At 40.1% G+C, this 26,364-nt stretch overlaps 1 protein-coding gene across 1 annotated transcript in view; it reads right to left on the bottom strand.

Moving 5' to 3' along the window:
* The window catches only part of Frk (fyn related Src family tyrosine kinase), a 104,680-nt gene extending 83,838 nt beyond the window's left edge, over positions 1 to 20,842 (bottom strand). The window contains exon 1 of the mRNA XM_004660648.2: positions 19,997 to 20,842. Within this exon, the coding sequence (XP_004660705.2) occupies positions 19,997 to 20,367 (371 nt within the window). The 5' untranslated portion in view covers positions 20,368 to 20,842. The remainder of the gene's footprint in view (positions 1 to 19,996) is intronic.
* Between the last annotated feature and the right edge of the window lie 5,522 nt (positions 20,843 to 26,364).

Raw genomic sequence — 26,364 nt, 5'->3', positions numbered from 1 at the left:
AACAGGCTGTGTTGCAACAACCAATGACCATTGTATAAATACTGAGCCAGTGATTAACTGTTTCCATGGTTTCTATTTACAGGAGAGAACATTCATAGTGGTTTCTTGACAGTTGGGACTTTCCTTGTAATAGAAATTTAAGTTTTACCTTCACTTTTATTGCTTCCAAGGTTCTCCTCCACTGTCTCAGTCCATTTATTTTCTCTCTTCCTACGGACCCCTTTCTCAATCACCATTACCTGTAAGTTCCACTAAACATGATAGAATTTCTGTTGTCCCTCCCAGGAAAAGCATCTGGACAGAACAGGAATAGGCAGTAGGAGACTAATAATTCATTTTAAAATAAGCTTGAGCAAATACCTTGCTTCTGAAAAATAGAGGGGGAACAAACGACCAAGTTCCCTTCCTTGTTTAGACAAAGTCTCTTTCCATGACAAATCACAACAAAGGGCTGGTCTGCTTTCTCTCAGCCTGTGCTGAGATCCACAGGCTAAAGTAAGTTCTGGAACCTGGAATTCAGGGAACCACTTACTCCAGCTCTTCTTACCAAATACATAGACTTTCTTCCAGATCAAACAAAACCACTTATTTAAGCTACAATTTCTTTTCAGTGGTACAAAATGGTGCTAACTAAAAGTTGCTAAAATATGTCAAATGGATAACTAAAAATATAGGTTTAAAAAATAAATTGGTATCATTTTTCTCATAATACTTGTTGCAGTCAGGTTCACATGTTAGGTAGAAAACACCCAACGAAGAGCAGCTTGTGTGGAAAAAAAAGGGGGGGGGGTTGATTTTGGCTTATAGACTCAGGGAGAACGTCCATGATTGCAGGGGGAAATGATGGAATGAGCAGAGGGTGGACATCACCTCCTGACCAACATCAGGTGGACAACAGCAACAGGAGAGTTTGCCAAACATGGCCAAGAGGAAGCTGGCTATACCATCCATAAACCTACCTCCAAGAATACACTACCTCCAGAAGAAATCAATTCCCAAATTGCCATCCACCAGGGACCTAAGCATTCAGAAAACATAAGTTCATGGGGGACACCTGAATCAAACCACCACACCAAACCTGGCCCTCATAAACTGATAACCATACATGCTGTAAAACCCAATGCATTAAAAGTCCCCATACTTTTTATCAATCCCAATGATGTTTAAACATCCACATAGTCCAAGGTCTTTTAACTGAGCCATAATGCCCCCCCAAAAAAACATAATGGCACAGAGTGAACATTGACACTACAAAGATGATATTGAGCAAAACAAAGAAATGTTCAACCAATACAAGATTTAAACAGGACATACATCAAACTCTGTAGCTCCAAGTCCAACTCTAACCAGTAATGAGTTTCAAAGTCAATTCTAACCAGTGACAAGTCTCTGGAGTTCCAATTCTACCTTTTCAGCTAGGCTACTCACAGTTCTGGAAATCTTCATCTGGTGCTAGCAGCTCTCCGTGACAGCCATCTCATAGTCCTGGCATCTATACTGGGTCCCCACTGCAACCCACAGTTCATCCTCATGGCTCCACTGGGTCTCCAAACAGGTAGTCCAACAAGCCTACTTCACACTGCCCATGGCCATTTCCAAAATACAAACCCGTGTTGCAAATTCAGTGACTCTATCTTTCCTGCATTTGTTATACTTCATAATACTAGGTGGGCTACCAACTTGTTAATCTGGTGGGGAGGGAGAGAATAAAAGCAGACTTTGAGAACAGGACACTCCTTCAGAATTCAGGCCCCATCCAAAGAGTCTGCCTTCTTCCTGTTGTCCCAACCCATATCAGCTGGCCCAATCTCAAAGGTTGTAATCTCTCATAAAATTGCATCTGAACGGTCTGAAGTTTCAGCCCAAAGATTTAATTTTCTCTGTACTAGATCCCTCTGCTCACACTAGTCCATTTATATGCAGTGAAACCCTACAAGGTTTCTCAGAACACAGGCATAACAGCAAGCCTCTCACATAAACTGCTTCTAGCCCAGTCCAGGCAAAACTCTATCTCATCCTCATAAGCCAAACCTGACAGTCCATAGTTCTTACTGCATGCAAGTCTTTCAGCTCTGATGAGAATAATTCAACAAGCTGTACTCATAGTACTGCAAGGTGGCTCTTGGGAAAAGGTTTCAAATTCATCCACATTCTTCCTGCAAAGCAGTTCCACAAGGCTAAAGCCATAGACAAGTGTCTAGCAGCAATGACTTCACTTCTTGTACCAATTTTACTATTGTAGTCAGGTTCATATTGCTGGTAGAAAACACCCAACCAAGAGTAGCTTATGGGGAAAACAGGGATTTATTTTGGCTTAAAGACTCAGGGGGAATCTCCATAATGGCAGAGGAAAATGATGGCATGAGTAGAGGGTGGACATCACCTCCTGACCAACACCAGGTGGACAACAGCAACAGGAAAGCAAGACAAACACTGCCAAGTGGAAGCTGGCTATAAGACACTGTGGGTCCTCTGCCTCCAACAATACACTGCCTCCAGGAGGATTCAATTCATAAATTTCCATCAGCTGGAGACCTAAGCATTCAGAACACATAAGTTTATGGGGGACACTTGGATAAAATCACCACAATACCAATGATACAAAGCTAAATCACTAAGTATGTCAAATGATCTGCCAGAATGCAATGGTGCTGTTAGTAATGTTAACAACAAAACACTTTTTTGGAATATCTTATCTTCATAGTACTGTTGAGCAAACAGTTTCTGAGATATATCTTCTTTTGCAGTAGAGGAAGATTCACTTCTGTAAAGGTACTTTCAAAGTTGAGCCAACTAACACTATTTCTTTGAAGAGGGGAAAAATAGTGCTTTGTCCACTAAAGAAATGTGAAAGCTTTACAAGTTGAGTAGTAGTCTACTTAACTGTAAATATAAATAAACAGAGAGGCTAAATGTTAGATCCATGCAAAGGTTTCTATAGTCTTTCCCCAATCCATATTTAACTTTTCAAAAACCAATTTCCCATTCTACTTATAAACATGCCATCAGAAAAAATGTCATTTGCATTATTATTAACATAGTATTTCTTTGAGCACCAAATCATTAATAATATATTTAAATTTTGGCCTAATGAAGACTGTCAAGCCCATCTGAATACATCAGTGTTTTCTTTGCGATTTCCTAAATTCCTGAGCAACAAAGTAAAGCTATTAACTTACTCTAATTCCCAAGAGAAGTTTTTTGTTTTCCACCTTGTCTATATAGCCAATTTTCCATTAGCCAATACAAAACTTCTTATATCAATATCAACTGGCTTTAACCAAGTTTTCCCACAGTATAGTCCAATGCGTTTTTTAAGTCCTTGAAGTCACTCGACTTTATTGCCTATATGACAGGTTTGTGCCTATCTGGCTTTTCTTTTTACTTTGTTAAAGATAGCCAACACCCAAATGTAAGAGATTATTTGGATGCTATAAGGAAAGGAGAATAAAGGAAGAAATGGGCTTAATTCTTTCAGTGATAATGATCTGTATTGTATTTTCTTTACTATAGATATAGCATAAAGTATATGTTAAAGATCCCCATTTGCCCTTAATACATAACTACACAACACAAATGTGATTTCTCCAGTGAATTTTTAGGTACAGTTAAAATAAAATATTCTTAGAATTATAAACCTTCCTGAATGCTCACATTTGCCTGAATTGTTTTCATACTTAACACAGATTCTTGGTCTCCTCAACCCAAAATGTGTTAGTGCTATTATCCACTCATCAGCCCCTCTTATCTCTCGACTTGTTCATATATTCTTCCATAGCTTCTTCTCCTTAAATATTAGCCTATTTTCTTTGAATTTTGCTTTATTCTTATACCTTCCTTCTATCTGCCTTTCTTTTTACCTGCACTTCATATTACTGCTCTTCCTGTCTTGGCCACTTGTTTTCCTTTGTACCTTGTATTCCTCCTATAATATACCTGGCTCTCATAGAAGGCTAAACACCCTAAGGAAATCACTTTCCTACGTCATTCTACAGATCAAAAGATGACTACAATGGGGCTAAGGAGATGGCTTCACAGTTAAAGGTGCTTGCCTGTAAAGCTTGTTAGCCTGGGTTCAATTCCCTAGCACCACACAATGCTGGATGCAAAGCTGCATTTATGTGGAGCATGTACATGACCCCCCCCCACACACACAAATGCATTTTAAAGATGACCAGGATGAAATGTGCATTAACACATAAATGTGATGGAGAAGAAAGCATATGTCAAATTCTTCAGTGGACAAAGATGTGCCCAGGTGAAACTGGAAAGGAATGGCATGAACAACGCAAGCAGCAGAGGAGATGGTTAAAAGCTAGAACAGTGGGTGCCTGGTATGAAAAGGCTGCAGTTTTACCTCATAGCAATTAACTGATATTCCTGGCTCAGAATTAATCTCCCAAATAAGCTAGAAAGCCAACTTTCAAAAATGGACTCTGATTAATATAGAGATTGGGATAAATTATTTTTATTTGTAATTTTGAGTCTTAACATGTAAAACATGTCTACACTATATTATTTATGCATTAAAGGAGATTTCAATAAAGAATCATTCAACAATTCAATATATGTTCAGCTAAATAGGAATTTTGAGGATTTCTAAAAGTGAAATGGATGAAAACAAAAATAAGATTAAGGTAAGATATGGTTATTAGGAGTAGGCATATAACTGAACTCTGGTCTTCTTGGCAGTTCAGCAAAAAGAAGATTGAACAGTAATAAATTTTAAGTACCTGCTATAAGGAAATAAATTGCTTTTCAAGGGAAATAAAACTTAAGCTTTGGTACATACTAATTTCAGAAAACACATTCTTATACTCTTAAAAATGATTTCTTTTTTATCTAAGTTTTCACTTTTTGTTTAATTTTATTTACTTATTTGAGAGCTATAGACAGAGAGAGAAAGAGGCAGAGAGAGAGAGAGAATGGGTACACCAGGGTCTCCAGCCACTGCAAACGAACTCCAGATGCGTGTGCCCCCTTGTACAGCTGGCTATCATGGGTCCTGGAGAATAGAGCCTCGAACCTAGGTCCTCGGGCTTCACAGGCAAGTGCTTAACTACTAAGCCATCTCTCCAGCCCTAATATGATTTCTTTTAAAATATCATAAGACTTATAATGCCTTATCCTGAATACATCATACTGATTCTGTCTAATACCTCAGAGGGTTCATGAGGTAGCTCAAATGTATCTCTGAAACTCAGTGTCCATGGTAGACAGGTTAAGGATTCTTGGAAGTCTTAAAAGTCATAGTGTACTATGACATCAGAAATTTGTACAAGCCACCTGTTTTTATATCTTCTCTGCTTATGTTAGGACAATCAGTGAAAATAACATTGTGAAGAAGGCAAGTCACGAAATATGTATGCTCAATTGCAACTGCACAATTTGATTCCATAGATCATATTTGCTCCTTTTTAGTTTTCATGCCATATGTGACCTTTAGTAATTATTTGAGTGATTCTTTTTGACAGTGTTATGGTTTGAACTTGAGGCCTCATACCTGTGAAGCAAATGGTCTACTGCTAAGCTCCATCCCCAGCCCTGATAATTAACAATTTCCTTAATCTCTAAGACCCAGATAAGTGAACAAAATAGCAATATACTTATCAGTAATTTCTTTTATTTTATGCTTTACTATAAGATGTCTGTCCAAAAAATGTATTATTTTGGTTTTCTTGTTTAAGTACTTTATACCAATAGACTCATATGCAGTGTCTTGAAAATTGCTGTTTGTTTTTGGGAGGGAAGTGCTTTGTTTATATGTTTGTTTGCTTGTTGAGGCAGTCTCATGCAGTAATTTAAGCTGGCCTGGAATTCACTATGTAGTTCATGCTAGTGTTGAATTTTAAGCAATCATCCTGACTCAGCTTTCTAAGTGCTTGAACTATAGGCATGTGTCACCATGCCCAGCATTGAAATTCTTTTATTCATGTTTCAATTTATTTTTTAAACACAAAGAATAGGTGAAATGTTCTAACTCAACATATTGCTTCCAAAATTAAAATAACACTGCTTGTCAATTCACTGTTTGCACTATTGTGTTTCATTGAGCAAACCAAAAAGTATCCCTCTTTCATTAATGGACCTGTGGATTGTCACAGCTATTTGCTATCAGAAAGTGAACTGCTATCAGCATTTTCTGAGGAGAAATAAAAGTTTCTACACCGAGGGTAGGAGCAGAACAGCAACCTCAAAGGCTATGAGCAATGGTTTAAGTGTGGGACTCTAGTGAATACATGTGGATGTTCGTTTATCATTTATTTTAAAACTACTCTAAAAGCTACACATATTCTTTTGTATTTATCAGACATTTTAAAAGAAAAAAATTAAAATTAATTCGTAAACCAAATGTTCTAAAATACTTAACAATTTTTAATGGACTTGCAGGCTTTAAAAAAGAGCCAGGCACTTAATCCCAGAATTCAGGAGGCAGAGGTAGGAGGGTTACTGTGAGTTCAAGGCCACCTTGAGACTATATAGTGAATTCCAGGTCTGCTTGGGCTAGAATGAGATGCTACCTTGGAAACAAAAAACAAAAACAAAAGAGCTAGGTGGGGGCTGGAGAGATGGCTTAGAAGTTAAGCACTTGCCTGTGAAGCCTAAGCACCCTGGTTCGAGGCTTGATTCCCCAGGACCCACATTAGCCAGATGCACAAGGGGGCGCACGCGTCTGGAGTTCATTGGCAGTGCTGGAGGCCCTGGCGCGCCCATTCTCTCTCTTCTCTCCCTGTCTGCTTCTTTCTCTCTCTGTCACTATCAAATACATAAATAAAAATAAACAAAAAAAATTTAAAAAAAAAAGAGCTAGATGGGCTAGAGAGATGGCATAGCAGTTAAGGCGCTAGCTTGTAAAGCCAAAGAGCCTAGACTCAATGTAAGCAAAAGATGGCACATGTGTCTGGAGTTCATTTGCAGTGACTGGAGGCCCTGGTATGCCTATTCTCCTTTAAAAAAAATAAAAAGTGTATGAAATACAGCCAGATTTCACTTAGCCACCAAATTATCAAAAGTGAAAAATCATCTATTAGGATTCCTTGGTCTCCACTAATTGTCATGTAAAAATTTTGCTTTCTGTCACTTTAGCAGAATCAGCTAAATGAATAACATGACTTTTCATTTTTCTAAACTATTACTTCCTTAAATGAAACTTCTGATGAGATAGGGCACAGAGTTCAAAGTGATTCAGCAATCAAACCAGTATCTGCCTGTTTTGCTATCAACCATTACATAACATAGTGATGCAAGCTACTGAGATACTCCTGTACTGTTTTTATCTGAAACATCACTGCATCCACTGTATCATAACAGACTGGGGCTAAACAGAGAAATGCTAACTACAGTGCACCAAAGAAGAAAGCCAGGGCTGACCTAACCCCCATCCCAGGAGATTCCAGAACGTATACAGGAGGCCCATGGAGTGGTTTTATGTGTAGAAGATTTCTAGCATAGGTGGCTCTAAGGGCATTCCTCAGCTTTCACAAAATTGTGCTATGAATATACCATCAAAAAGGAGTTTTAAAATGTAGACATAAACCAGGAATGGTGGCTCACTCTTTTTAAGCCCAGCACTTGGGAGGCAGAAGTAGGAGGATGGTTGTGAGTTCGAGGCCAGCCTGGGACTACAGAGTGAGTTCGAGGTCAACCTGGGCTAGAGAGAGATACTACCTGGAATTAAAAAAATAGAACAAACAAACAAAAAAAAAAAAAACTTATAGATATAAGGTTTATAGTTACATACTGAAGTATTTTTAAAGTTATTAGCCCAACTCAGTATTTCCAAATAAATTCCAATTCTGATACCTCCTGTGATGGATAATCTTAATTATCAACTTAAATAGAATTTATTACCATGGAAACAAATCCCTGGGCATGTCTATGAGGGACTATTATCTAAAGGACCAAGCAGCCCTTTAGGATGCTGCAGACTCTGCTTAGCAGTGAAGACAGCTAGACTCTACGGCCTCTGTGGCTGTAATGTTCTCTCAATTCTACCCTCAAGATTTAACTGAGCCTAGCCTCCTGTGTAAACCCTACGGTTCAGTTATATTTTCTATGACTCAACCAGACTAAGGCTCTGGGTACGTAATCCCAGAAAAGGCGATTCTCTTATACCTATTTCTTTCTTGCTTGCCGTTACCCATCATTACTTTATGAAACTACTGTCCAATATCACCAATAACCCTCAAGACAACTTAATGGCCATCGCTTTGTTTTCATCAACCTGTCCTGCCTTTACATTTGACCCAAAACCTTCTTGACATTTATGAACTTGTTTTGAAAGAGATGCTTTTGGTTTTTCTTCTGTTTTTATTGGTTCATTATTTCCTTTGGTGGCTCTTCTTCCCTGCATTTAGGTTTGCTTCGTAACTGTTATTTGGTTAACTCACAAATTGTACTGATTTGGGATGGGCTCCATTCATCAATGCTAGGTTTATCATGAGTCATCAGGGACCAGTAAAGACTCCCCTCAGTCTCTTCCTGGAAACTACCTTGGTTTTTTTCATCCTAGCGATAGAATTCCAAGAGCCATGAAAAAGCAAACCATGATTTACAAGCTCTCAATTGTTGCTCTTGTCTTATTTTCTACTATCCCACTGAACAGTGCAAATTAATTAATCAAGCTGATTATCAATAAGATAGGAGGCTACCCAAAAGTATAGACAATGAACTCATGAACAACAGGGTGATTTCCACAATCTACACAGCACACTTGCTCAGATAAACAATGGGTATTTCTATTCTGTCTCTTAGGCTTTATGGTTCTTATGACATCTACAGCACTATGTTATATTCTTGTGACAAATATCACATCTTCATGTGAATGACTTCAAAATCCATCTTCACAGAATAGACTTGCCCCTCTTTACATTTCTGTTTCTAAATTTATCCTGGACATTTTCATTTTTTAAGCCTACCAGGACATCAAACTTGGCATGCCTAAAATTAATGCATGAAATGAAATTACTGTATGAAATGAATGTTTCTCATTAATGTTTCACCTAGTCCAAAAATCACATAATTTATTTCATCTCTTCCTTTTATCTTTCATCTAATTCAGTTTGACCTCTTCTACTGACCAGATAGGATTACTCTAGAATCTATTTTATTTTAGTTTTAGCTTTTCAACCCTAAAACAGTGATATGAGAACTTTCCAGAATTACTGCAAGGATTAAATTAGTTTTGTGTGCTTACTATTTCAAAGGTACCAAAAATGTTAATTATTTCCTTTTCCCTTAAGTCTTATGTTTGCTTATGAGATTGTTCACCTCTATACTCACTTTTTTTCTTATATCATGGCCACAAATCAAAATTATGCTCTAATAATCTCCTGCTGAGGAGTTTATTTAGCATTACCCTCCACATCAACAAATGCAAATGAGTATAATAAAGACATTTAATTCATTGGGTTGTTGTAAGATAAGAAATAATACAAGTTGTTAATTATGGTTTTGGTAATGCACTTATAAGTCCTTGATAAATGTCAATTATTATAACCTATTATTCTAATAACAATAAGCACAAAATTACAGAAAAACAGATTATGGATTCTCTCTATGAAGAATTCTTTTTAGAATCATGTGAGCTGAGTCCTGAAAGTTATGGAGCCCCCATACTGAGACTCATTTCGTCTGTCTATACCCATTCTTTTATGTATTAGTTTAGTCATTCATACATTAAATAATTATGTTATCAAGAGTGCATTACATAACAGACAGCTTTTGTTAATATGTTAAGCAGTATCTGTCTATGCTAAAAAAAAAAAAAAAAAAATGTTGAGCCGGGCATGGCAGCACATAACTTTAATCCCAGCACTTGGGAGGCAGAGGTAGGAGGATCACCGAGAGTTTGAGGCCGCCCTGAGACTAGATAGTGAATTCCAGGTCAGCCTAAACTAGCATGAGACCCTACCTTGAAACTGCCCCCCCCCCAAAAAAAGTAAAAAGTAGCCTGGTACATGATCTAGGCTTTGGTGTTCCCTGTTGAATATAAACAGTCTCACAAACCACCAACATCAGGCTCTGTACCATGATGGACCAAGGCAAAAAAAGAGCAGATAATTGCATAGCCACATGTGAACATACACAAAAACATAGGCATTATCCAACCACAAAAAAAAGCCAAATATCCATCAATTTTAGTTTACCTGTGTAGCTATGTTTTTACCAATTACATCTTAAGTGTCTGATTAGTTTTGCCTCCTCCACAAGCTTGATTGATTCCCAGTCATACATGGTTCTCTACTTCCTGACAGAATCTAATTCAGAGCAAAGCCCTGCTTCCTTAAACTCTCCCCAGAGTGACACCTTCAAGCTTAGAAATCCTTCTTAATCCTCTCCTACAAGGTAATCCACTCTCCCTGGGATGTGTCCTCTTTCTCCGTGTATCACCACAGATGTGCTCCTAGAGGTCTCCTGCTACAGGACACTTACATAGCATTATCAGTTTAGTAGTCTTTCTGTAACGGTGTAACTCTGAGGAAGTACCATCTCTATCCAGGATAAACAAAACTGCCTCTGTTAAGGGTAAGTGCTCAGAAAAAAAGATTGTTGATTCACTTAGAAATCTTTTCCTTCAATGATGAGAAATGCTGAAAAGACTTCGGTAGTCCATCCACCTTCCCAGAGGGACCTTAGGCAGCCTCTGGAAACCACTCCCGGCAGTGGCTTTGCAAGCATCACAAAGCTGAGGCTTGAGCACAGTCTTTGAATGGTAACATAAATATTCATAAGCGACAAAAGCCATATGTGGGGTGAGGAGATATCTCAGTGGTTAAAAGCGTATGCCCCCAAAGTCTGTAAATGGCTTCAATTAAATGGTAGCCACTTAGAGCCAAATGCAAAACATGGCATGTGAATCTGGCATTCACTTGCAGTAGCAAGACTCTAGTGCACCAGCTACATACCACACATGTGTAAATAAATAAATAAAAATATCCAATTTTAAAAGATGTATGTGCTTTCAGAATAGCATTTACAATGACTTTAAATCTATAAAAAAGATCCTTCAGAGGACCCATATGAGATTCATCTGAACTATCCAAATCAAGGTGCCAGTGATCTTTGCAATATTTGTGTTAGTGGAAGTGTTTGTTTTGATATGATTCTAAATTCCTTTCAACTTATGTACATAGTATAAAGTTCAAAAGTTCTCAGTAAATGAATTACTTGAATTATTTTTTCTTTCATTTTATTCTCATTCACAGAAATCAAGAAAAATCCCTAATTAAAAATTTTGTCCGAATTTGAAGGCATTATAGAGTGTTATTTTGAAAACACTAAAGACATTGGCATGAAAATTAACTTAATATTTAAATAGAATAATGACTAACTGAAAAAAAATTTGTAGAAAAAATTATAAGAGAAAGATCTTATACAGGGAGAGTTTATTATAATATCTGAATTTAGCTAAATAAGCAATAACGTGGGTAATGCAGCCACATGATCAGCATTCACATCTATGCATTCTAGCAAAAGTCTTCCATTACATTAATCTTCAAAGAAACAGTGACATACACTAATACTAAAGTTGCCAGCGTTGGAAAATAGCTATGAGGAGACCAGAAATACCATTAAAGCTGCCATTAATCTACATAACTGCCTTCCCTAGAGAAGGTGGCTCAGTGCTTTCAGGCCTAAGGACCCCTTTAAGAATGAGAATTAGAAAGAATACTGCAGCAAAATTAGTTAGAAAATTAGCAAAAATAAGATTTAATTATTTTATTTGCTGATGTTTTAGAATGTAACAGTAAACATCTATTAATATCCACTGGAGTCAAATTTTTAGCACATATAAACTGAAAAAGTATTGCATAGACATACTAATTTGAAGTTATGTATGCTGATCATAAAAACTGAAATTACAAGTCTGGCCACACAACATTAATTTTGGAAATTGGATTTGGTTTGATTTCTATTTTAAAGCTCTTTTACTTTGAATATAACCACAGTATAGTTTCGTGTGTATATACAATTTTAGATGCTTTTTCCATGAGATATAATCTCTTCCTGCCTTAATCTTCATTCTACATTATAAAGAATATTTTAATCAGTTGTGACTCCTAAGTATTATTTCACAAAATGTAGACTAAAGCAACAGATTTCTGGGAGACTAGAAATTATGCTATTATGAATGTGAGTCTAACCAAAACTTGAGGTGTGAATAAGTCAAGGGAAAAAAAATGCATAATGACTGATGCCTTTAATATGAACTTTTCTAATAGGTTAAAAAAAAAAAGCAACTCACAGAGGAACAGTTGAAAAGATAACTTTGTCAGGTGTTTATTAAGAGACCTGAGATTTTCAGCAGCCATTTGTTCAATTATTCATTTACCCAAAAGTGCTTATCATGCATAGCCATCCCACTAAACTCAGGGCAGAGCCAAAGCAGTGGCTCCACTTTCCACCATTTACATCCCAGAGCTTATCATCTTGGAGAGAATAGATTTTCAGTGACAGCCATTAATTTTGGGGCAATATATTTCTCATATTGTTATTTTACATTACAGCAAATAGTATATGATGGCAAATATTTCCATGGATGGAGCAAGTGAAATATAGCGTAACTCTATAGATAACAAAGTCATTTCATAAGATACATTCCTAATTGATATGCTTTTGACTCATTTGAATTATTGGTTCTAAAATTCTTACCTTGGATATAACCAATATATTTTGACAAACAACATTATGCATGTTTAAAATGTATTTTATTTTTATATGTATAAACCTCTTTATGCTTGGCTCCTAAAATTATGAGATGTAAATATATTTAGAGTAAAAACTAAAAATCCTTTATGTCATTTTAAACATATGCATATAGTATTCTTTGAAGATAAACACAAAAGGAAGGAAATAACATAGACAAAGAACAATCGTGTCGGACTGTGTTGAGTGACTTTCTACTGGCTTAGCCCCTCAGTGTAGGCAAAATCTGTTGTGTAAATAAAAACCTTAATTATTAGTAGTAATTTTAATTTTTAAACTACATTGAGGGCTGGGGGATGGTTCAGCGGTTAAAGCACCTGCTTGCAAAGCCTCCTTGCCTGGGCTTGATTTCACAGGTAAAGCCAAATGTGCAAAGTGCTGCATTTGTCTGAAATTCATTTGCAGTGGCAGGAGGCCCGGCATGCTCATAATCTCTCTCTCCCTCCCACTCCCTCCCTCAAAATATAAAATATCAAAACATAAGTAAATAAACTACATTGTTTATCTCCAAATAACTTAAGTTTCAAATGCAGCTGAGAGAAGTCTGTTAGTACCTACATGGGCAATGACAAGGAACACCACACACAGCTTGCATTTGACAATTACAAAGTTCAGAAATATTAAGTCTCCAGAGAGAAGCCTCACTGTGAAAGTGGCAGCAAGAGAATATTTCTGAGAATATGCCACTGTCTTCCAGCATGCTTCTTTCTTCAAGCCAGGCAAATGGCAATAACATTACATTATATAAAGTCTCAGAAGAGTTCTCCTCTTATATGGTAAAAATGAGCACAACTAGGAAAACATGCTCACAAAGGGCAGAGAGAAATTTCATGACTTTATGATCATAGCGTTCTAACATTTTATCACATAAGTGTAGGCTACAAAAAATTTACAACAAATACCCTTGCTTGCTTTGGCAGGGCAGTCCCTTTAATGATGTGCAAGCTCAGGTGCTCACAAGCAACACAAAGACTCTTCTGAACCCCTCTGGCCCTACTACATACAAATTTAGGGGACAAAGACAGACTTCATACTCTGTATAGTTTCATTGACAGGTGCTGAGTCACTTCTGAACATAAAGCCATGTTTTACACCCACAAAGCAAATACCAATTCTTTAGACTTTGCGTAGTCAGTCTCTCAGGACCATGTCAGGTTCAAGGCATGACCTAGAACAGAAGTACTGATTTTTAAGAGCACATGCAAGAAAGTGAGATGGAAAGATAAGAATCTTTTTAAACATTCTATTTATTTACTTAGAAACAAAGAGATAGAGGGAAAGAATGGGCATTCCAGGGCCTGTTGCCACTGCACGTGAACTGCAGACACATGTGCCACTTAGTACATCTGGCTATACAAGGGTACTGGGGTATCAAACCTGGCTGTTGGGCTTCTCAAGCAAGCACCTTTAACCACTGAGCCATCTCTCCAACCCCAGGATCTTAATAAAAAATAAAACTAAGAGGATTATTTGTTTATTTTCACATTCATGTAGTGGGTTTATCCCAATTTAATTTATGTTATTTTATTATTTTGTTTTTGTTTTTGTTTTTCAAGGTAGGATTTCACTCTTGCCCAGGCTAACCTGGAACTCACTATGTAGTCTCAGGGTGGCCTCGAACTCCTGGTGATCCTGCTACACCTGCCTCCCACGTGCTGGGATTAAAGGTGTGTGCCACCATGCCCAGCTCCAACTTAATTTTTTATTGAGAACTCTAACATATGAACATATAATAATTTGATTGTATTCACATGGAGCTTTTAAGTCTACTGATTTTTGTTTTGCTATTTGTGGTGGTTTGAAGGTAAAAATGCCCCCCCAAAACCCTAAGAGTTTGTGATTCAGCTTCCCTCTTAGTCCCCTGCTGGTAGAGCCTAAGGGTGGTGGATGGAGCCTTTCTGGAGTGGGTATGTCAGTGGGGGAGGGCCTTGAGGGTTAGTACTCCAGCCCTGCCCGTGCGGAGAGCTAGCTCACTCAGATGGTGTCTTTCCTGCTCTGTGTAGAGATGGGATGCCCCAGTCCCCTGCTCTGCCATGATGTCCTCCATTACGAGGAAACTTTCCCCTGAAACTGTCAACCTGAAATAAAACTTTCCTCCCAAGTCAGCTGCTTCTGGTCAGATGTCTTGTCCTAGGAGAACAGAACTGCTACCCTATTGCTACTTTTATGGTTGGCAGTGAAGTATGGAACCAAGGGCCTTGTACATGGGAGGTAAGTGCTCTACCACTGAGCTACGCCTCCAGCTCTGATTCCTCTAGTGGAACCTTAATTTATGCCTTTGAGATGGTTAAAAAGTCGTAAGTATAGACATATATTTCATTGTTGTTTCTTTAACTTAAGAACTTGCTTCATGCAAAGGGGATCAAATTGGTTATCCTAACTGCTTCTGCTTGGCTAGTTCAATTCGAAGCAGAAATAATCAGTTGCTTGCTAATGTGGTCATGTTCCCCCCATTGCCCTCTGCATTACCCTCTTCAGGATTCTGAGCTAACCTGTGTCTGATCATAGCTCAATTTCACATAAAAGTGCATGAACTAGGGGCTGCAGAAATTGCTTAGAAGTTAAGGCACTTGCCTGCAAAGCCAAAAGACCACAGTTCAAATCCCCAGGTCCCATTTAAGCCAGATGCACAAAGTGCTACACGCCCCTGGAATTCGTTTGCAGCAGCTGAAGGCCCTGGTGTGCCCATTCTCTCATTCTCTTTCTCTTTCCCTCTCTCTCTCAAATAAATAAAAATAAAATAGTTTTTTTAAGGGCATGAACTATACCAAGTCACATGTAATTAGGTAAACAACTTTTAGCTTTGGAGGTAAATGATAGCACATGTAAGTTATACTATTGCTAAGCCTAATATTTTTCATCTATGTCATTATTTTAACTACATCTTTTTTCAGATATTTTTACTTATTTATTTTCAAGCAAAGAGGGGGGAAGGGAATGCATGTGCCAAGGCCTCTGACCACTGCAAGCGAACTCTAGCTGCATGTGCCACTTTGTGCATCTGGCTTTCAGTAAGCCACTAAGTTTTGCAGGTAAGAACCCTAACCACTGAGCTATTTCTCCAGCCCAACTACATCGTTTTTAGGAAACAAAAATGGAAAATTTCTATTCATCACATGATTTTTGTAAGCTTCAGACCAAGATTAAGTTGGCCCTAGTACTTTGAACCTCAGATGCAGCAGCACGTCACAGATGGAGTGTATAGTGAAGCAAACAACTCGCATCATAGAAGTAAGGAGAAAGGAAGATACAGGGACCCCACAATCCTCTGAGAAGATACACTTCCAATTATTAAAGGACCTCCCACCATCCCATGACAATAATGCCTTTTAGGGACCAAGCCTTCAGCACATGGCCTTTAGGGAACATTCAACATCCAAACTATAGCAACCATAATATTAACTGTATCTTTTAAAACACTGAAATAATATATTGAAAGAGAGTTATTTATGTGTAATAAAACTTTTTAAAATATTTTTATTTATTTGAGAGGAGAGAGATAGATCAGATAGATAGATAGATAGATAGATAGATAGATAGATAGATGATAGATAGATAGATAGATAGATAGATAGATGATAGATAGATAGATAGATAGATAGATAGATAGATAGATAATAGATAGATAGATGGAGAGAGAGAGAGAGAATGGGTGTGCCAGGGCCACTAGCCACTGCAAAAACATTCCAGACAACATGTGCCATCTGGTGCATCTGGCTTTACGTGGGTACTGAGGATTTGAACCTGGGTCGTTGGGCTTTATTGGTAAGTGCCTTAATCGCCAAGCCATCTCTCCAGTCCAGTTAAACGTTAAGACTAGGGTTTGTGGGTAACTGTGGAGATAAAGTACTTACTGCACAACTCTTGGAATCTGAGTTCAGATCTCCAGACTCCATGTCAAAGACAGAAGCTGTCATTAGGCTTCTTTAGTCCCAGTGTGCCTATGGTAAAGAAGGAAGTAGAAACAGGAAAATTTCTTGGAAGCTCATGGACAACAAGCAATAATCCTGGCTCAACAAGATGGAAGGCAAGGACCCATCAGGAAATCGTCTTCTGACCTCCTCACATGAACTGTGGCACACGTGCTACCATAGGCACAAATAGACACCAATTTAAAAAAAAAAAATCTAAAAATAGAGCTTTTTGGTAGATTCTAGGCAGAAGATAAAATACCCATCTATAAGAGAATCTAGGAACAAACTCAAATTGAAGATAATATAAGTACAATGATTCTTCATAGAAACAAAGTTCTTTTCAAACTGGGTTATTGTATCACTTAATATACTCAGGAAAGTTAAAATATTTTGAAGTGAAGTAGTAATTGGTAAATTGGATTTATTTTTAAAATAGTCCAGTTTTTATAACATTCCTACCTCTGGGGAAGGAGGGGGGAGGGAAGGAGAGAGGGAGGGGAAGAGGGATGAAAGGAGGGCAGAAAGTTAAAGAAAGAAATTCACTAAAACCTTCAACTGATTTTACCTGGCACTAATAACTACGAAAGTGTTTACATGTTAATGCAAGTCAATAATAAAAGCACAATCAGATGGACTAGCAAACACTTCTTTACTCTGGTCTAATTAAAAATTAAATGAATCAACTTTACTAGTTTCCCATGGTCTACTCATCTACCCTAAGTGAATGTAGACAATAACCATTCTTTAATTCTATTTAATAAGCTCAATTAACTACATTAACTTTCACAATACTCCTAAGGAAAATAAATTACAAGTTGAAAAACTTCAATAAAGATAATATAAAAAGTTGTCCATATATGATTCCTTGAGTAGTGAAGTACTGTGTGGGCCTGTTGGATGCTTTAATTCCAAAAACTGCAAAGTTAAAAATCATTTCTCTTGTAAGTGGAATGAAAGTACTTTTAGCTACCTGTGTGAAAAAGTTCTAAATGGATTCAGCCATATGGTGGCATTAACTTCAGAAGTAACCAGGTGTCCAGGTGCATTGAGAAGGAAACAGGCAACCTGTCCTGGCAGAGGAAGAATGGAAGTGTCTTCTGGCCTCCTGTTTTACGCAGGAGGACCTCAAGGGAAGCTCTCTATGGAGGCCTGGGTTGACAATGGCAGATGGAAACACTGCTAACAGCCAAGTCAAGAGGTAAGGTCTGGAATTATGGGCAGAGGAGAAAAGTTTTCTTGGCTAATGACCACATTTGAGAATTGAAAAACACCCATGATATTTTAGCTGTCTTATCCTGTGTACATATTAGTAAGGATGCTTTGGCCACGCCTTCACCCAGGATATGTTCACCTTGGATTGCTCATCTTATTTCACTTGACTAGTCTTCAGCCTTTCCCATCTGATCAAAGATGAATGCATGACACATAAAACATGAGTTTGTGTTCCCACATCATCAGGAAAACCAGAAATCTAGGCAACCCCAGAGACCTCACAGATGAAGAACTGGAGACCCTAGGCTGTGGAATGAGTCAAATATATTCAAGTAATAGTTTATCGTGTGTTCAAGGGACCAAGTATTTGTAGCAATTTTTTTCTAATATTACACTGAATACATAATATGCACACTTCCATGTTACACAGAAACCATGTACTAGTAAAAAACAAATAAATATGCATACATGAGCATTTATTGTATAAGTAAGGCATATTTTTTTAAGTGTGCACCATGTACTTTTATGTGTAATTCAGTAAGAACAGATACAGATTTGCTGCTCTCAGCTTTGGTCAGAGAAGTTTCTTCTCCCACTGGGTATCAGTTTCTGGAGAGACTCATAACTGGCGAAAGTGCAAAGAATAAGTGGCTACTGAGTACTCAGCCCCAAGTGAGACACTGCATCACCCCTCCAAGACTCAGGGAGCATCACTAAAGAGCTAGAGGATGACACTGCATCACCCCTCCAAGGCTCAGGGAACATCACTAAAGAGCTGGAGGATGACACTGCATCACCCCTCCAAGACTCAGGAAACATCACTAAAGAGCTGGAGGATGACACTGCATCAGCCCTCCAAGACTCAAGGAACATCACTAAAGAGCTGGAGGATGGGAAGGAGTGCTGTGGAATGCTGGCTTCCAGACACGACACGACCACTACAGTCATGAACTCACAGCAGATGTGGTTATCTACACAAGACCTACACAAGATTGGGCCTGTCAACATTCTGTCATGGTTGGGGGAAGATCTTGTTCAGGAGGGTCCTCCACTACCTGAGGAGTTATTTATTGGTAGTTAATAGGTGCTGAGGAAGGGGGAAACATTTTCTTTTCAGTGAACATTTTCAGTGGTTTGGCCACTGATAAATTCCCCATGCCCAGGCTGACCTGGAATTTACTATGTAGTCTCGGACTGGCCTTGAACTCACAGTAATCCTCCTCCCTCTGCCTCCCAGGTGCTGGGACTAAAGGTGTTCACCACCATACCCCACCTCCTAAAGATTCCACAGCCTTTCAAAACAGCACCACTAGCTGTGGAACAAGGTTCAAAATGTGAGTCCATAGGGGACATTTCAGATTCAAACCATAAATCACGATAATCAGATTGACTCAGTGAGTTTTCCTAACCTATAGTAACAAGACTAGGTAAGTGCTGGCCACCGTGATGGCAGGCAGCTGGGCTAGAAGCACTGGGTGTCCTCCTGGCGAGGCTCTTGGTATTTTTTTTTTAGGAGAAAATCTTTATTCCCTCTCTGAGGAAGTATTGTCATTTCTTAGTCTATACCTGGCCAGTTTTAATCATAACAATCAAAAGGCATCAAGATTTAAGTAACACATTTCAGAATTTAGGACTTCAAAGCAAACTTTATGATCTCACCAGACAAACCGGTATTGTGCAGTTGTTATCTTTTGTGTTGGCTTATGAGTGATCTCAGGAGAATGAAAGGGACTGTGATTAGTGTTAGGATTTGAAGTTTTACTCAAATCCTAATGTTTAAAAGGGAATGTTTAAAAAGTCAAAAATCAATAAAGTGAGCCAAACTTTCCACTTGGATGTATGGTTTCGGAGAGATGTGTGGATTATTAGCAAATGAAATGCAGTTCGGCCTTTACAGTGAGGCACTCACAAGAGTGTTAAATGCACTGCAGGAATGCATCCTGTAATCAAAGTCACTTCCTCAATTATCTGCCAGCTTCACTCTCACTTTGTAAAAAAAAAAAAAAAAAAAAAAAAAGTATGTTTCAATTAGTGGCTTTTGACCAGTACTTCCGCATACTCTGGGCCACTCTGGAGATGAGAAGATTGGGGATAAGGAGGGAGGAAGGAAACTCCTCGCTAGCAGGCCTGAAAGAGTTAAACGTGTGGTCTGTGCTACTCACGGCTCGGCCTCGAGACTGTGGTCCTCAGCCACGTAGTTGGAGGGAATGTAGCCCTGCAGCTGCTGGTCGGAGCCGGAGCCGCCTTCCTTTTTCTCCAAGTGTCTGGCCAACCACCAGCCCTCGTGGGACGTGTCCAGGACTTGGAGTTTGTCACCTGCGCGGAAGCTCAGGTCTTCTGCAGTCCGAGCTTCGTAGTCATACAGAGCCACAAAGTAGTGGCCATGGCTTCTCTGGGGCTCCAGCGAGCTGGGAGCTTCGGGGGGACAGTGGGCCCCTGGGTTCTCAATCACCACCGACTTGTCTGCTTCCCGGGCCAGGCAGGGTAGGCAGGGCTGCAAGTATGCCCAGAGCCTCACGCCGATGTTGCCCATGGTGCCCTGGCACAGCAGGGGAGAGGAGGTCCCTCTCCCCGCAGTCTCCGCAGATCCACTTTCTGTGCCTCTTGGTCAGCTCCAACTCACCGCACTGGAGAGCGCACAGTCCCCTGCGCGGTCCGCGGGCAGCCGGGGGCGCGTTCCGCGGAGGCTCCCGGCTTGGGAGGCTGCCGCGCTGCCCCGGCAGAATCAAGTGGGGACTGGGCAGTCGCTGTGTGGGAAAAATGCTTCTTCTTCCTGTCTGCTTTGGAATCCCAAACCAAAAACACAAAATGAAGAGGGATTTAATTAGACCTTCAAGTGAGAACAGAACCCAGCCACATCTGCTTCCTTCCAAGAGAAGCTTGGACAGGTACTGACTGCAGGTGAGTTCTCCACACCTGGCCCACGCTAGCTGGACCAGCCTGCAGCCCCGTTTCCCTCCGCGCCGTCTTCTTCGCTAATGAATAACCACACAGCCAGCCGAGGCTACTGCCTTTGATATCCTGAGCCATGGACCGAGGGCAATAATTTCTTCTTACTTACTTCCTGGTTTCTTTTTAGTTTGTGATCTACTTTGGCCTCGTGGACTCTTTACCCCTCCCTTCTCCCACACCCAGGATAGACCAGCCCCCTTGCCAGGGAGCCAGATTCTTAAAGAGGCCTCCAAACCCCACAACTCCTTTCCTCCTGAAGAAACCGGCTGGCCTGGCTTAGGTGCCTTTTTTTTTTTTTTTTTTTTGGCTTGCTGTGTTCTCATAGCACAGCATTCAGGACAAAGATTGCTCTCCCCACAAATACAAGTTGGAAATGAGAAAAAGGAGAATTGGGATGTTTAGGTCTTTGTTGCCAGACACGGAGAAATTGGGAAAGAAACACGGTACCCCTAACTTTAAACATAAATAAATAAATAAATAAATAAATAAATAAATAAATAAATAAAACTTTATTTGCAAGCAGAGACAGAGAGACAGACTTAGAGAATGGGCTCTCCAAGGCCTCCAATCACACTGTAACTGAACTCCAGACACATGTACCATTTTGTGCATCTTTAGGTGGGTACTGGGTCCTTGTGACTGCTGAGCTATCTGTCCAGCCCTCTAACTTTTTTTGTTTGTTTTTAATCGCCAAAAATAGATTTTAATAGCCTCAGAGTGCATTCATGATCTGAAAAAGTTAAGACAGCAGCTGACTATAATGTTGTGAACTCAAAACATTGCTCTTTCCCACAGAGACATTTAATTTCCCATCCTTCACTTACTATTTCTGAGTGGCACACACAAGCACAGACCAGATGTCCTAGAGAAGAAAACCAAGTAGGAGAAATTTTTCTGTGGACTCTTTCTGCTTGAGCTAGACCTCAGGGCCACATGAATTCTGACTCAGTTGGGTAGGGGGAGGGCACAGGCATTGCAAAATTGTCTATGATGTGTCATTTGTTTTGTTTAAGGCATATATATATATATATATATATATATATATAAAATTTTTATTTATTTATTTGAGAGCGACAGACAGAAAGAGGCAGAGAGAGAGAGAGAAACAGAGAGAGAGAGTGAGAGAATGGGAGCGCCAGGGCCTCCAGCCACTGCAAACAAACACCCTCTTGTGCATCTGGCTAACGTGGGTCCTGGGGAATCGAGCCTTGAACCAGGGTCCTTAGGCTTCACAGGCAAGCGCTTAACCATTAAGCCATCTCTGCAGCCCGTTTATATATTTTTGATTCTCTGTCCCCTGCAGATATAACTCAGTGATAGAGCAGGAGGCTTTGAGTTCAATCACTATCACCTCAAAAAAATCAAAATTCTGGTCTGGAGAGATGGCTTAGCGGTTAAGATCTTGCCTGTAAAGCCTAAGGACCCTGATTCATTCCCCAGGACCCACATTAGCCAGATGCACAAGGGCGCGCACCATCTGGAGTTCGTTTGTAGTGGCTGGAAGCGCTGGCATGCCCATTCTCTCTGTCTCTACCTGCCTATTTCTGTATATCTCTGTCTCTCAAATAAATAAATAAATAAAAATAAAATATTTTTTAAAAAACACAAAGTTCTCTCTTCAAACAATTGTACTAACATTGCCAGAGCCTTCAGCCTAGGTAACCTAGCCCTGAGATAACCTCAAAGCCCCTGTTCTTAATTCCAGGACATTCTTGTCAATTAGAATACTCAAACTCAAACAAAAAGAAGGAAAGAGAAAACCAGAGAAATGTGCCTTCAGCCTCACTTATTACCTTGGTTTCTAAAAGGAGGCCCTGGGGACAGACCAACTGATTTGAACAAGTTCATGGACCAGGCTTCCAGATTTCTGCGTTTGTCTCCAGAGTAACAGTAGAAGTGATACTTTGAAGGAATAGAAAAGCCAAAAACTGAGCTAAGTTTTTTTGTCTTGTTTTAATAACACAGAACATAAAAGATAATGTATAGGTAATTCTGTATTTTAGACAGATAATAATTATATATTATATATTATATACATTATATTATATATTATAATATAATATAATTATAAGAATATAATATAATAAAAGAAGATAATAATTATGTAATACTGATAAAGCATGAAGGATATCTGTGCCACACACAATATGAATTGTGGAAGTGGAGGATGCTATTAATGCCCCTGAGCAGCGGAGCACATGGTGAAGTTTATCTTGAGCCATCTCCACGATCCAGAAAGGGAAAAAAAGCAGCCAAGAAACAAGGAACATATTACTTAATCCTGGTTGTGAGGCTTTTAAGATTCTAAATTCAAACATCCCTTCTCTGTGATTAGGACAAGGTGTCCTGGAAGCAAACAAAGCAGCCAAGTGTACAGCCGTCACTGAGAAAGCAGATGAAATTGGAAAGGCAGCCAACCAACCTGCATGTCAGCTCTCAGAGCAGGGGCCTGAGAAAGAGCCTGGAGAGCAAAAAGGTTTCCTCGGAATGGTACCAGAAATTTGTGAGTCACCCAGGCTGGAAGCCTGGAGGGGATCTTTCACTCACTCACTCACTCCCCACCTCCCTCACTCCCTAATTTCTTTCAGCCAGTTAATCTTGAAAGGCCACTCAGGCTGCCTTTTCATTTATTCCACGAACTTTCTTTCCTTTTTTTTTTTTTTAAATTCCAGCTGAATGGCAGCTGGGAACTGAAGAGAAAATAGAATACCCTTCTCTAGGTTACCCCAGATTTCTCCTCACTGGTCTCCCTCCCTCTGGCTTCTTCCTCCAAACTCTTGCAGAGCAAAATGAAGGTTTATAGCATAGGAATTGCTATGGCTGAGATAATATGAACACTAGTTATAGCTGGTTTTGGAGGGAATTATCTGTGCCAATAATCATGCTAAGAATGTCACAAATGATACATTTAATTCTTACAAAATTAAAACAATGCCTACGAAGAAGGTAGTATTAGCTTTAAGAGAAGAAACTAGGGCTTAAGGTAACTTGCCCAAGTTCACAAAGTCATGAATCATAAACTCAATCTGACCCCAGAGCCAAAGTCTCTAAATCTTTAGTTTTTGCAGACTAAAAATAATGTGCTATTCTTCTGTGTTAAATCTTTCCATAAACGTCCAACATATCTGAAATAAATTCTAAACTCTAATTCATCCAGTCTAGAGATCCCTCACTCCTGCAAGTAACATCATTTAGTTCCTCAAACTCGCTGGAGCTCCCGAGGAACCTGGCTCTCTCCCCTGCCTCAAGTCTGCATCGCCTTCCCCTGCTCCTTGCCAGTTTTCCATGCAGTGTTCAGGTATCACCTTCTCTGGTACAATAAGTCAATTGTGTTTGGTGTACCTGAGGACTAGCGCATACTTTTACATGGCTCTTTGTTGAGCTCCTCTAGGTTCCCTTATTTGTTTTAGTTTCTTGGGAGAATAAAGTTCTCTTCTCTAAATAGTTCAATGCCTTATACAATGTCCAGGACATATGTATGTAAATAGTATATACCCAATAAATATTTATTGAAATAGCTATTAAATAGTGCGGCGAACCCCCTGACCAGCAGGAGAAGAACGACCAGCAAACGAAGATCCTTCTTGATCACACTTTATTGGAGAGCCTCTTGGTTAACAGGAAAGCTGATGGCGAGGGGCGAGGGGCGCAGGAGTGTAGCTACTTTTATAGGGCAGAATACTATGGGGCACCTGTTGGTTGGCTGCCACAGGCTCACCCGCCCACCGGAGCCATGGGATAGGCTCGGGACAAGGTGCGTCAAGCGCATGCGCAACCTCAAGTGAGGTTGGCGCCAAGGCGCTGCCTAAATAAGGAATTGATTACCTCAAGACTGGCAGGAAGCCAGTGCCATCTTTTAATGGCATAGCTCAGGAAAAAATAGCCACCTTCCCGATCAGGTCCGCACCTCATGATGTGTTGACCGATCAAGGGAAGAAGTTCAACCTCCCCTTCCTCAGTGCAATGGGACAGATCCCCTGAGAGTGCAAAGGCGGCGGTCAAACGAAAGCTACCAGATCCCTGCCCATCCTTGTGCAATGGGTACTCTGAGACCCTGAGGGTGCAAGGGCCAGGGGAGCTATTTGTCTTTTAAAGCTGACAGCCAAATTTGGGGGGAGGAACCACTTTCCAAGGCAGCGAGCGCTTGAGAAATGACCATCTTGTCCCTCCTGGTCTGGGCTCGCAAGTGGCAAACCAACCAGAGGCAAAGTACGCATCCTCCCAGGCAGCACACCAGGAACATTCCCACTCCTATCCATTCCTTAAAATAAGAGAACACTCTTTAGATGGGAATTTGGGGCTGTCTGAGTCTCCAGGGCCACGGTAGTGGAGGAGGCCAAACTATTCAAAGTTTCAGCAGTCTGTACCGAAGTGGCCATGGCCACACCGGCTGCTGTGGCAGCAGCTGCTATTGCGGCCACAGCCGCTATCACCGCTGCCGTGATACCAAAATCTCTTTTTTGTCTGAATAGCGATAGCGTGCTGGGGGCCTCTACAGGCACGGGGACCCACCGGGGCACCCTAAGGACCATAGCATTCTTGAATACCTTGGCATTCCAGCATTGAGACAAGTAACAGGAAGCATTGGTACAATTACTGAAAGAGAAGTTACTAAGAACGAACAGAAACGGTGGATGAACACACGCCAGTGCAGGGGCAAAGGAAGTATTCCTCCCACAGCCATATCCAATGTCATTAACACCCTCTTCCACTTGATTCTCCATATGGAGGGTCCCGGGCACATTATTGCAAGCTACAAGTCCTCCTTGTAACAGTACAAAGGGTGTAAAGTCCGTGCAGCTGCCATTTGTTCCACATAAAATCCACTTTGAAAATGGAGTTGTAAAGAAGCGAGGGAAGACCGTGGCAGAATGGAGCACCAGCATAGGTTTGGGAAAGGTTGACAGAATACCCCAACGTGGCTCTCCTTTAATGGATTCCAGGCACAGGAGGAAGATTGTCCATAAGACCTTTATCATCTCCGCCCTGATGGACCTTACTGTCTTCTGGACCCTCCTCCGGAGATCGCTTGACTGTCCTCACCAGCCGGGCTGGAACCCAATGAGGGGAATCCTGTTCCTGTGGAAAAACACAAACATCTCCCCTGGATCTTATTACAACAAGATCCGGTCCTTTCCATTTATTATCTAAGACATCCTTCCACATCACCATCTCACTGGATGATTGAATCACATGTTGACTGTGCCTGTCAGCTGCAGATTTATTATTATTATCCAAGATTAAAAAATTAAGGGTAAAGAGAGCTAAAGACACTCTTTCCTTGGGAGTTTCATTTTCCGCTATACCCCCTTTTTGTTTAAATAAAAGAGCTTTTAGACTTTTATTGGCTCTTTCTACTATACCTTGACCTTGTGGGTTGTGGAAGGCCAGTGGTATGAGCAACCTGCATTTGGGCACAGAAGGCTCGAAAGCCACCAGATGAGTACGCTGGGCCATTATCAGTTTTTAGGGGGTGTGGCTTTCCCCAAGCAGCCCAGGCCTCTAGGCAGTGAGTTTTGACATGAGAGACCTTTTCACCTGCCAATGGAGAGGCAAAAATAATACCTGAGCACGTGTC

Source organism: Jaculus jaculus, chromosome 7, assembly GCF_020740685.1.
Source record: "Jaculus jaculus isolate mJacJac1 chromosome 7, mJacJac1.mat.Y.cur, whole genome shotgun sequence".
NCBI lineage: Eukaryota > Metazoa > Chordata > Mammalia > Rodentia > Dipodidae > Jaculus > Jaculus jaculus.
Note: the sequence above shows the minus strand (reverse complement) of the source record. Positions and strands in the feature narration are given on the sequence as shown.